The sequence below is a fragment of the Sphaeroforma arctica genome (assembly GCF_001186125.1).
Source record: "Sphaeroforma arctica JP610 unplaced genomic scaffold supercont1.195, whole genome shotgun sequence".
NCBI lineage: Eukaryota > Ichthyosporea > Ichthyophonida > Sphaeroforma > Sphaeroforma arctica.
In genome coordinates this window covers 104,183-117,459 of record NW_014040363.1, presented here as the reverse complement: position 1 = coordinate 117,459, position 13,277 = coordinate 104,183, and the positions used below count along the sequence as shown (strand labels likewise).

The following is a 13,277-nucleotide window of genomic DNA, read 5'->3' as shown; positions in this document are numbered from 1 at the left end:
TATATATATGTGTGTGTGTGTGTGTGTATGTATGTATGTGTGTGTGTTTGTTTGGGTGTGCGTGTGTTTGCATAAGTGTCTGTTCGTATAACATAGCGATGACTACTAAAATTGAAGTACAGTTAATACCATAGATGGCTGCCACGCTCGATAGTTGTGAGGAGTCAGAAGGCTATAGCCTTCAACGAAGCGTTGTATAATGTAACTGCTCTACAATTGTGCTGATGATTTGTCACTCATCAAGGCATTGGACAACCAGTATTGCAGTGGTGCGAAATCTGATCCTCACATCTAGAGTCTCAATACGGGTTCAAAATTGATCAGTTTGTGACAGTCTACGTGCTAGCAATACCTTCCTAAAGCCTTATCCGAGCTTAGCAGACACTTTCTACACAATAGGGTGTTAGTATTGGTGAATCTAATTCATTTAATATAATTTTATTATGACAGGAGGGTGATTTCATCGCCCACTTGCACAAGACGACATTCACCTCCGGCACACCCAACGTCAACCTGGCGGTGATAGTCACACGCACGCGACAGCGCATTGAGGAGCCACAGAAGAGTAGTACATATCTACTCAAGTCTAGCTCATCGACCCCTGAGCCTATTGCAACCATACCCTTACCAGGAGACATACAGTGGGATGTAATCCAGCACGAACAGGATAAGCAGAAGGCGTGTGAGATGGGCAAAGCGCAGGACAGACAGCGTGGAATTAGTGTGAGTAGTGCCAAGGCGCAGCTAGTGTTCTTGCAAACCAGAGGAGCGGCTGGAGCGGTCAAGGGCGCTACCGGTGGTGAGGAGTAGGTACATATCTATTAATGTAATGAAATAATATGGTATGGAAGGAGGAATGTAATGGATGGATAAGAATAGAAGAGACGGCTGTACCGAACTGACTTTGTTGCGCTCTCGCTCCTGAATGAGTTGGTTAAAATAACTTCGTTTTTAATTTGCATCTCGAGACGGAGAAGGGCCCGTTCAACAAGTCCACCAATCCTTGCGTGTATGGAGGAGAACCCCTCAATAAATTAAATTGAATCGGCAAATGAAACACGAGCTCATCATAGCTTAAATGTGATAGGCAGGCAATCTGATGTAAATTTAGACACGTTATATGTATCTCACCGCCAGTCACCAGTCCACTACCAAACTATTACAATTCGATATTAGAATAAAATTGGGATATCTAGATTACATTCGCACCATTACATAGTCCGACGCAACATCGCCCATCGATCGAATTAGGATGTGGTTTCTACACTAAAAATGACCGTATCGATCATATCGATACACGCGTAGACTCGGCCGTGCTTGCTGCCTTCTCAATGACACTCTCAGTCCACGTCTGAAGTGCGACAACCCTGTATTTCGCAGCACTTGCAATAACAGGCCGGAGTACGACAGTGTCTATTTGGTTAACTACCGTTGCAGCACAAGACCAATGGTAGTTGTCCTCGCTTAATATCTTTGCATTTTGCACGCATGTTGACAAGCAAATCTGCCGCACCAATTTCTGTGAGTCTTGGTTGATGAGTTGATGTAACCACGGTATATTGCTACGTAGCAAAATGCGTAGTTGCTCCGGGATGAAATCACGAAGAGTAGTGTAGGTACAATGCCGTATTCCATATGGTAGATTCCGAATATTTTCTCCACTACTGATTCGTCGCCATGAACCCTTAGATTTGAGTTACCGTGAAGTGTAGTGTAGTATAAAGGTTCAAGCAATGCTCGTATATCGACAGTAGCATAATAATTCAGAGTATTTACTCTGAGAGGGAAATCTGTCCTCCTCATTCAATACGTATGGAAAGTTTCAATGGATAACGGAGGAAGTATTCCTGGAGGCCCAATTCGAACTCGCCAAAACAGAGAGTAATAGAGGATATGGTAACGGAGGAAGACCAACATGAAGGGCATACATTCGTTGTCTAGATATGAGACCAATAAATAAGTTATTGCCGACTCATAGTTTCCATCTCCTTCGTATAAACGAGTTACTGAGACGAATGGAAGGTGCTACTGTGTTTACATCCATAGATCTAACACAGGGATATCATCAAATGCAAATTTATGAACCTCATCGTAAGTACTTTAGTTATACCTGGAAAGGTAAACAATATAGGTTTAGAGGTGCACCTTTCGGGTTGCACTCTTTACCAGCATTCTGGCAACAGGTAATAGAGGAAATATTTGCAGACATGCCTAACGTGCAAGTTTACATAGATGACATAGTCATCTTTTCTAAGACTAAGGGCGAGCATGCCGGATTAGTCCGGCAAGTCCTTCAGAGACTCAACGAACAAAACTTCAAGATTAACGAGAAGAAATAAGCAAAATACAGCTCTTAGGCTACCGTATATCTGGAGAAGGTATTGAAATCGACCGCTGTAAGGGGGAACACCTGTTAGATTGACGAACACCAACTACAGGAAGAGATGTGAACAGCATGTGTGAGTTTGTAAACTTCTTTTCAGATGGAGTACCACATTTGACTGACTACCTTAAACCTTTTGGACACTTAAGATGTCATAAGGGCAAACTAGGAGACTTGCGGACTAAAGAGTGTGATGTCACATTTAAAGCCCTCAAGCACGCAGTCCAACAAGCCCCTGTTGTACAAGGACCAGTCGATGGCGTGCTGTTTGAAATAGCAACGGACACCTCCGACTTAGCCCTAGGAGGAGTATTATATCAGGGTATAGATAACAAACCTAGATATATACAATTCTTTAGTCGAGCGATGAATATTTCACAGTTGAATTATCCAACTGTCAAACAAGAGCGATTAGCCATAGTGGCAGCTCAAACACACTTCCGAGATTACTTATACGGAACAGCATTTACGCTGATGTGTGATCAGAAATCTCTTCAATATATGAAAGAGATGAAACCCGACTCACAAATACTGAGTCGCTGGCATGATACAATATCAAAGGTTCTTTTTGATATAAAACATCTGCCAGGTATACATAACCATTTACCGGATATGTTATCACGCTTCGTACCGGACTTTAATAAATCCGTACGTGAGTTACCAGCCACTGATTGGAAATGTAACCCCAGGTGGTTTGAACTGGCTCAAAAGATATTTGGGCCACACACCATAGATATATTTGCTACACATCAAAATGCACAACTATCGAATTACAGTACTTTAAATCATCCTATGAGAGACGCCTTTCAAATAGACCTCTCCAAACATAATGCACGGGCTAATCCGCCATGGCAGCTAATTACCAAGCTATTAAATTATGTTCATATACATAAGCTACCATCACGTTGTATTGCCCATTACGGAGTTAAGATCCATGGCTCAATAAATTAATAAGCATGATACAATGCTAGCCAATATATTTCGATAAGGAAGTAGATACTTCAAAAACTTCAAAATACTCTTTATTTAGTGCCATATTTACCATTTTTTTATGCCAAATGTCAAATCGCCTTTTTTTTATGTAAAAAAGAAGGTACTTCCGTAGATACTTTCCTATATCAGGGTACCCGAGCTGTCCAGAAGACGCTCTGGAGACATACTATAATATGTTGTATAGGTCCCATTGGAACAATCAAATGGACCCCTTCTGAGACTTTCCTAATCAAGGTCAAAGAATCAGAGATTCCACTCTCTCCTAAATTGAACGTTAAGCAGTTCAAAGGCAACACAGCACTTCAAATCTGTGCACAAGAAATACAATGTACTAATGTCACTACAGTTAAAAAGCGTCAGTCTCTAGCCAGGACTCTGTTTAATAACATAAAGTCCAAACCCGAAGTCTTTCAAACCCTATTTTTAAAGGGATTAATGAAAGATAATCCTGAAGCATATATACATATAATGCGACTATTAAATAAGTCACGTGTATCAAACGCACACGAGCGCACATATGACATTTCACGCGAACGGAGGACAGGAGTCTGGAAACACTACAGACTTAGAGACCACGCAAGTGGATTCTCAACACCCTACCTTTATTCTGGATGATCAGAATGATAGAAACATTCTTGCTTGGCTGACGCAAAACCGTACGCTGAAGTACCAGAACTTAGTAGATGCACTTAAAGATGTTAAGCGAAATGGGATCGCACACCCTAAGCTGGCAACTTTAGTTGACAGAGTATTTAGTCATGTACAGACTGTGATCTCAATCAGATCATGCGCTATGGGTTCGCAACGCTTGAGAGATGGAGGTCGGCATCCCAGCGATCATAGTTATCACCTGAGAGCGCAAGTCGTGCCCACGTGATGCGAGTGGAGCCAGCAGTAGCATCGGTGGAGCTGAGCATAGTAGACAGCAGCAAATACAAGCCCATAACCTACTGGCGACTATTTACTTTTACTTTGAACAACTATCTTTTATTATACTTTTCTCTATTATTTATAACTAAAAGTGTATACAAATATAATGTTCTAATATTTTTCAGCAACTAAGACAATAGTATGAACAAGTAAGAATGCAACTAGAAAACCCCGGTTTAGGTTAATAATGACTAAGTGGACGGCAAGTCATGATTAAAAAGAGTGAAGAAATTTTCGCATGATTCTAGGCGATCGCGATCGGTAGCATTGGTGCGCTTGTCGACCGGCGTAGCAACGGTACGTGCAAGAAGTTCATGTTTGACGTATTTATAGTTCAAAACGGATTCAATATCGTTAATGTAGTCAGATTTAGCTGCGAGTGTTGTGTTGCAGCTATTTGTCAACCCCAGTATTATGTTTAGGCGGGTCCATACTCCATTTCATCTTCGACGATGAAATTTCCGAGTCGGTCATGATGTCTATGACTGGAATTGGTACGTGCAATTTGTGTGATGTATTTGCCCACAAGGGTCATAACCTGTAGCACTCGTAGAAGTTCAATAAAAGTAGTGTTATTCGCAGACGTGTAAGAGGGGTAATTTGACTGGGTTAAGGGAGTAACTGGCAGTGGGAAAGAGTAGAGGGACTCAAGGCTGCCCAGAAGGAGAGTTTAATACATATAAAGTTGTAGTTATTGTATTTGCGACCTTGGCTTAACTAGATGGTTGACAACGGCGGGATGTCCAGTAAAAGACAGTAGATGACAGGGTGAGAGACTACTGGTGGAGACTAGTCCAGTGAGGCCTGCATAAGATTTCTAAAAGTTGTCAAGGATACACAACACTAGAAGTTGAGACAACATCTCAGAACATGTATTATAAATTATGGAGGATACTTTAAAAAAAAGGGATATTAGTAATTGCATACAAGGTCTAAGGCTTGTTCTCACCCCTGATTTTGAAAATGAAATGAAATATGAAACATGAAATTTCGAAGCCCGAATTTCATATCTAGGCATAATGGCGAGAGTCGAGACCAGTCTCGCTGCCGATTTTCAGGAATGAAATTTTAAAAAAGGAATTAACGAATGATTTTTTTGGCGGGATCTTGTTTTGTTTTTGAAAACTATACTATGGAACCCAAAAACCCTAAAACAATCAATAGGATCATAATTTCACTCAAATTTCATTTTTCATTTCATATTTAAATTAAAAAACATCGTCAAACAACTTCTCCGGCGAAAAAAGAAGTTTAAATTTCATCTTTATTTCAAAAACAATTCACAGAATAAGTATAAATAAATGAACGACTAGTGTGTACATAAAATACGCCACTCTACATAATGTATACACCTAGCATAGAGTCATATCTATACCTTTATATAGATGACTATACTCTCTCTTCACCCTACTAATCTCATAGGGTACCACCCCCTCTAACCTTCCTATCACAGAGGATGACTTAGGGAGGAATCTAAGGTACTACAGTGAAATTTCACTCAAAATTGGGGGTGAGAAATTGTGAATATCTAAACTATTTCAAGAAGCAGGGTTTTCCTTACAGTATAGAGTATACGTGTCAGTTTTTCCAAGAAACTATTTGGAGTTGCTGTGCACATTATAATAAAGTATAGACATTTTTTTTTACATAAAAAATAAAAGTGAATATGTGCTGGTCTGTGGGATTTTACTAAAAACCCCCCACAAGTGCAACATCTTTTGTTTTTTTTAAACAAAAACACAAAAACAAAAAAACAAAAGCGACTTCACCAAATACGTACTATTTTCAAAAACCTTTGAATAGTTTTATCTACTCATTGAATTTGAAAAATACTCGCACTTCACTCAGTATCACTCGAAGAATTTGTGGTAAGAAATCTTATGACTCTATGTATGAGAGCAAGCTTTTAAAAAAAAGGTTTTTAGTTGCCTTGCTGCCCTGCTCACAGCCTCACAGTGCCGAGGGTCACACTTGTGACTTCACTCTTCACTCTTCACAGTCTCACAGTCATGTCTCTGTGGAACCTTGGTCTATGTATTTACTACTTACTTAGACATGTTGCCCTGATTTTCATCTCAAAAATCTAAAAAATGAGGCCACGGTGCCCAATACGGTGGGTCCTCGCTAGATGTCAACAACCGTTCTGAGACAAAAAGTTGACATCTATCAAGTAAACAAACATACAAGCCATTTGATTGGACCACAGGTTTTCGGCCTATCCGACCATATGATGCGTGTTCTTGACCCAGCATATCACCACTAAAATACATTACTCTACGAACTTCCTTTTACATATCTGTGCTAGACATCGTGATAGTTATGCGCGTATCAGGGTGCATGTGTATACAACTGTGAAATATTTACACCGAGAAACGTGCGTGTGTCGTTATGGTAGCGTGGCCCATAATTCTATACACGAGAAATGATCGGTTCTATATGATATTCAGTCCTTCAACACCAATAGTGATATACTGTCAGTGGTAGAGCTAATGTATGAGCCGCTGATAGTACTGAAAAAAAATATTGATCAATGCGAAAATGAAAGTTGACATCTATCGAAATGGACAACTAAAAAGTTGACAACTAGCGAGGACCCATTGTATTTACTATTTACATACACATTTACAGTTTTAAAAATACACAATACAGTGTGTGAGGAATGTATTTATACGACACTAGAGACAATGAAATTATTAACCGCCTCAGGCCCAGTTTCCTACCAGTCTCGTACATACTTTCTCGAGTTTACTTTGCTTAAATATAGGTGTAACAATGTAATTAGCGTAATTTTCTTAAATATTCGATATTGTAGCGCGGTACAACCCATTTGTTGCACTTATGTTAGGTCCTTGTCGATCTTGTGGGCTTGACATATGTTAGCAGTTAGACACATGTATATAGGCGTCCTCTGTCTTAACTATTGCTTCGGATTCGCCCAAGGTTTTACAGTTGACACTATTCGCGTCTAACATACGTCGACCTCTCCTCTGAGGCCGACAAAAAACTAATACAAGTGCAATATATGGGCTAAAATCACGCTAATTACATCTAAATAAAAAAGCAAAGTAAACTCGAGAAAGCATGTATGAGACTGGTAGGAAACTGGGCTGAGGTAGGTAGTAATTATATTGTCACCAGTGCCGTTTAAAGACTTTCGAGATACTTTTACATGTTTTTGTTTTTTTTGCTTGTTTAAAAAAAATTCAAATATATTAAGATAAATAAATATTTGTAACAAAACAAAACCTAGCCTTCTAGTATTTGTACAATTGTACATCAAGGCATATTAGCCAATGAAATCCTTTACAGCCTTGAAAGTTGAACCGAAACAAAAGTGCGTTTCGTCAAATTCGGATATTTATTTAGCACTTTGAATCTTTGATTTTACTTTCAAGGTTCAAGGGCATTCAAGGTAGTACGGTTTTACGGGATCTTCAAAATATTGTTAAGTACCGTACTATGACCTTTGTCTGTCGGATGTCGGACTGTTGACCCAGGGCGGCCCAGGCACGAGATAGGAGGACTCTAGGACTCGACTCCAAAAACTCCAGAGCTTCCACTATTTTTTTTTGTACAATTTAAGTCTTCAGAGGCTATGTTTTTTTAGATGAAAAAAGTTATTTCCGACAGTTTGAAATAAGCGGTAAATATATCGGTCGTTTATTCTATATTGTAAACAGCTCTCTAGAGAGATTGCCTGAAGTCCTAAACCGTCGGAGAAGGCCGATAATTTATGACCACCCAACACCCGTGTGTCGTTTATCTGGCCTTTTTTTTTTCAAATACATAAACCCTAAAACCCACCTGAGTAAAATATGTGATTTCTGAATTTCATTTTCCGATTGACGAATGGCGACTTCGTGGCGAGCTCGGCTCTCGGGTATGTGCGTGCAGAGTAGATCTTTATTTATTTGTATTTACGTCACGTGTGTCGACTGTCAATGTGTCGAAGACTGAAAGCGTCGAAGTGTCGATATTGACTTGCCAATTGTTTACGATATAAAGCGTGTAAATAAATAAATATGTACATAGCCTTCTATAAATTATACGTAGAAGGCTATGAAATGTACAAATGTACATAATTTTTTTTCTACAAAATAGTGTCACGGAATACTCATACTAAGCATATTGATATTTATTTGTTGTTCACAATACACAAATAAATACACAATAGTGTGCGTTTAGATATAAATTTCTAACTGGAGATCAAGTGTTTGCAAATCATGACAGGTGTTTGCCAATGTGTACAGAACTGAAATAAATTTATCAGGTGAATTTATCAGGTGAAAACATTACAGAACACTATGGCAATGCAACGAACGATGGGCATTGCGCGCTTTATACAGATTGCCTTTTGGCATCGTTCACTATGATTATTATCACTTAGCTGTCGTACCACAATTCAACAGAATAGTACCCGAACAACCACCCCCGTTATTGCAATGACCTGCGGTACCTCGCCTGGCGTACACCACCCCAAAAACTTGGGTTGGCGACATTCAGCTAAAGACTCATTCTTAGGCGTACTCATCTCAACAATCACACAGATCTCGAACAGGTGCTATTTTTAGATTGCGACACTTTGCCAGTAGTTGACCTTACAGGACTTTACTCGATGCTTGAATTAGGCGGTGAGTGGGGGGCAGACTACTGGGCAAATACAGGAGACACCTCCGTATCCGCTGGCAACCATGTGTCCGACATCAGCCCGGGTCTAGGTACAGTGTTCTGGGCGGATATTGAAGGGAATTACACCATTGATACAAAACTGATAAGCGCAAAGCAGAAGGAGCTCTATTCAAATGAAGAAAGTATTGGTATACTGAAGAATGCGTATGACGAACGCGTTGTATCCATGGACAAGTCTCAATTATTCACTAGCACGCATATGACTGTGGGGTGTGACACCGGCATTATGCTCATCGATCTCCGGCGATCAAACGTGGCACTAGAGCTACTGAATGTAATACGGAATGACGTGGAGCTACTAGCAACATCCAGGGGAGATAAAGACGTTTAGCGACATGCCTACTTCCTCAGCAGAACACCTTTCAGAATAGCACCCTATGTCGGAGTGCTTGGTCATTTCTCAGGCAAGATGGAATCCAAACACGACGATAAGGGCGAGATTGTGCTTGTGCACCAAGTTTGGACGCCTAGAGTCGACCATATGGATCGTCATAGAGTCAAGATAGAAGCCTTGGATGCTGAAGGTAAAGGGCACTCAGTGAGCCATATGAGATAAATATACTGTTCTTACGACCGTATTATATTACATTTGATGGACACCGTTGCATCCCGAGCCCACGAAACATCATAGTGCAAGGACACATATCCGTATATTAGTGAACGAAAGACCCGATTATGTGGACCTGTATATGTCCAAAACTTGGAAGAAATATTCTAGCGAGCTCAGCCCGAAGGAGATGATGGCCACGCCTACGGACGTGCTTGAAAATTTATATAAACTGCCAGGGAAATACGACTTCTTATGAGTTGCGCATCAGAGCATGGGGCTCACGTGCTTGGCAGAATATCGACCAGGAAGAGTAGGTACGCCACTTCCTGACTACGTGGACACATACATATATAAGTAGAGTATACAAGTACATAATTAGTACGCACTCAGAGTGTGATACACACATAAAACCATCTGTACAGCAGCAGAAGACGTTCACACACATACAACGCAGCCTACTGCAATGTGTACCACATGAAAGTTGTCGGGAAGATGATAGAGTATTCAATTCGAGCTACAAGAATGGTCATTTCGTGAATAAGGTATAGCGTGTGCATGCCTATCCCTTATGACAGAAAGAAAGAGCGACAGGTACAATTCCAACGGGATGATAGGTTCGAGATACAGCTCATAGTCGGTGAATGTGCCGTGAATACCCAGGATTGTTGTGTAGGCAATCCTCGATTGAAAGATTGTATCTTTATGCACGGCTTTTCGCTGATGAGCTTATATAGTTATGTTCCTGTGACTTGTAAATCATATTATAATCAATCAGATATATACAACGAAAGTTCGAATACAACAGGTGAAAATCTGTCTGCATTAAAATACAAAAATGGGTATAGCAACATCTGTCAGGGTATCTTAAAATATATCTCTTTAAAATTACAATGTTTGCGAAACAGCCCATTTAGATTCTTATCTTCGTCGGAAAGCCATGTGAGAATACTTGTTTTGATTCCATCGACTTATGTTGTTGCTCTTTTACATAATAGTAATATCCAGTATTTACACGTATGCGCGTACAAGTAACGTAGGGAGAGTTTTGTAGCTCTGGGCTGTAGGATTTACTTAAAATACACGTGTCCGTGTGCCCAATCCTTGTTTTTGTACACATATTTTACTACGTGAAGATTAATACATATCACCACCGGTATGCAATAGCGTGAATTATAACGTTCCTAAATATTGCTATTCTGGTCTCAGTTTTCACCACCCATTGTACGCTGCTTATGGTTTGTGGTGTATTTGTTGGATATATTTTATTATACTATTCTTAACGAAATTCTTTAAATTGCACAAATTTCGTTAAACTATACACGTTTGTGTATCTCGTAACATGCACGATAGTATCAACCAAAACATACATAAACAAGGAAAATTTGATGTCTCTCCGTACTATTGATTCTGACTCTTGTGACTTTGTAAATTGAAACACACGTTGCTATGTACAAACATAAGTGACAATCATCAAGCTAGCTTGAAGGTGGATGTGTATGTGAACAAAATGGAATTGTCCCTGCCAGTTTAAATAGTTATGCTGTGCTAGAGATAGTCTATATAATGCGTCTAGGTGTTATAAAAAGTGTTTGTAGTAAAACTCTAGTACCACCTTTTCCGTTTTCCTTCAGATGGATGGGATCACTATTGGGTTGGACATTTCTCTATTTTGCGATCAATAATTCCTCTTCACATAGACGTCACATCATAATTGTATACTACCTTAGTTTAAAGATGGACATAACATATAATTATGGCAAACATGCGATATGTAATATAATAAGCTAGATCCTAAAAATAGTGTGTCGCCCCGGCAGTATGTACATACTGTTTGTTTAGTTGCTATTTTGAACTCGTAGACTTCACGCCTCCATCACATACCATATTGTCAATCTTATGGATTGAATATGTATGGGATGCAGGTTATTATTGAGATATATAAAACCATATTGACGTTGGTGTGTGTGTGTTTAACGTCGGTGTGTGTCCGTGTACACATTGAGTGTGTAAGTGCATAAGTTTAGAAATACACTGGGAGATGCAATTCGAAGATTGAAGCAATTCTTCTCGCACTTGAATCGGTACTTTCCGCTTGTGCGTAGCATTTAGAGAGCGGGAACCGACGTGAGAAAATATGCTTAAGAATGCACGACCGAACGTGTAAAGAGAGTCCAATACTGAGAGTTCAATACTGAGAGATATATAAATCTCACAATGATTTAATGAAGTATCTGTGTGTACCCATGTGTGGGCGACTACTATCATCGTTCCCTAACGGTCTTCTCGCTCCCGAAATAAGTTCCCAGAAAAAGAGTCTCCGTAGCAAGAACAGCTGTTTTGATCGCATACGATCTACCGCTGTATCGCCAGATAATGCTAATCATAAACTGATTGAACACTTATCTCATAATACTACAAAAAGGGATATTCTTAGCAGCATAGTGGTGTACCAGACATGGCCGCCTATCATTAATACTTCAACTAAATCATAACAGCACGTGGCTGCTTACTTTATCGACATTTGATCAGTCACCACGTGTATTATTTTTCAAGTACATAGTAAATTGCAAAATTCGCAATACTTTTACCAGTGAGGTATTTTTTTAAAGTATATACAATTGATAATCAGACCTCAGATACCATAACATTTTTAACAAGCAATACTCTAAAATATAGAGCAACATGTCTTCACGTCTGATACAGCGAGCTTTAGAAGTCTACGACAGAACGAAGCCTACAACCATCAAACAGAGTACTATACTGAATGTACAAACTACACAACACACGATAACAGATATAAAACCCAAAGCTTACAGCAAGAAAGGTATCATGAAAACCAGGCGAAATGAAGGAAAGGCAGTCAAGAAACAGATTAGAGAGGCCGAGATGAAGCGTATATTCGAAGAAGTGGCTAAGCCTGTTAATCATAGAGCCGAAAATCTCAAGAGATTGGCAGCGAACTCTAGCACGATCGCTTACAAGAAAACTGAGGCTTCGCGGAAGAAGGTGTGTAGTGAGAAGGACGGGAGGTGTGTGGTGCCTACTGTTACAAAAGCAGTATTTATAAACGGAATCTGCGAAATGATGTATATTTATTCGCGATACATATACATATATATATATATATATATATATAGACAGACACACACACACACACAAACACACACACACACACATATATATATATTATATATATATATACATATACATATAGCTGTACATGTACATGTATATGTACATGTACATGTATATGTATAAGTACACGTATAAGTACATGCATAAGTATAAGTACATGTATAAGTACAAGTACATGCACATGTATAAGTACATGTATAAGTACAAGTAGATGCAAAATTACATGCACAAGTACATGCACAAGGACATGAACAAGTACATGCACAAGTACATGCACAAGTACATGCACAAGTATATGCACAAGTACATGCACAAGTACATGCACAAGTACATACACAAGTGCATGCACAAGTACATTCACAAGTACATGTATAAGTACATGTATAAGTACATGTATACATGTATATATGTATATATGTATATATATATATTTGTATATATGTTTATATGTATATAAGTAATAAGCATATATATATATATATATAAGTATATATTAATATATATGTATATATATATACATATATATTTCCATATGTATATATGTACATATGTATATATGTATATTTGTAACTATGGTATCCTATATATATGTACTAT

General features: G+C 39.0%; 3 protein-coding genes across 3 annotated transcripts; all 3 read left to right on the top strand.

Annotated features, from left to right (window-relative positions):
- Positions 1-134: 134 nt before the first annotated feature.
- On the top strand, positions 135-1,050 carry SARC_03724 (hypothetical protein; the record flags this gene model as incomplete). Its single annotated transcript, XM_014302489.1, has 2 exons — positions 135-191; positions 451-1,050. 2 exons carry the CDS (start codon positions 135-137, stop codon positions 808-810), a joined length of 417 nt encoding a protein of 138 aa, XP_014157964.1. The 3' UTR covers positions 811-1,050.
- Positions 1,051-8,419: 7,369 nt separating this feature from the next.
- On the top strand, positions 8,420-10,067 carry SARC_03723 (hypothetical protein). The gene has a single exon (XM_014302488.1). The coding sequence runs from the start codon at positions 8,922-8,924 to the stop codon at positions 9,324-9,326; it is 405 nt and encodes a 134-aa protein (XP_014157963.1). The 5' UTR covers positions 8,420-8,921; the 3' UTR covers positions 9,327-10,067.
- A 2,160-nt stretch (positions 10,068-12,227) lies between these two features.
- Positions 12,228-12,612, top strand: SARC_03722 (hypothetical protein; the record flags this gene model as incomplete). The annotated part of the gene is made up of 2 exons (XM_014302487.1): positions 12,228-12,551; positions 12,601-12,612. The coding sequence occupies 2 exons, from the start codon at positions 12,228-12,230 to the stop codon at positions 12,610-12,612; spliced, it is 336 nt and encodes a 111-aa protein (XP_014157962.1).
- Between the last annotated feature and the right edge of the window lie 665 nt (positions 12,613-13,277).

Bases quoted from the DNA above. Each gene is read 5' to 3' on its own strand.
- SARC_03723 (XM_014302488.1), top strand. From the start codon at position 8,922: ATGCTTGAATTAGGCGGTGAGTGGGGGGCAGACTACTGGGCAAATACA.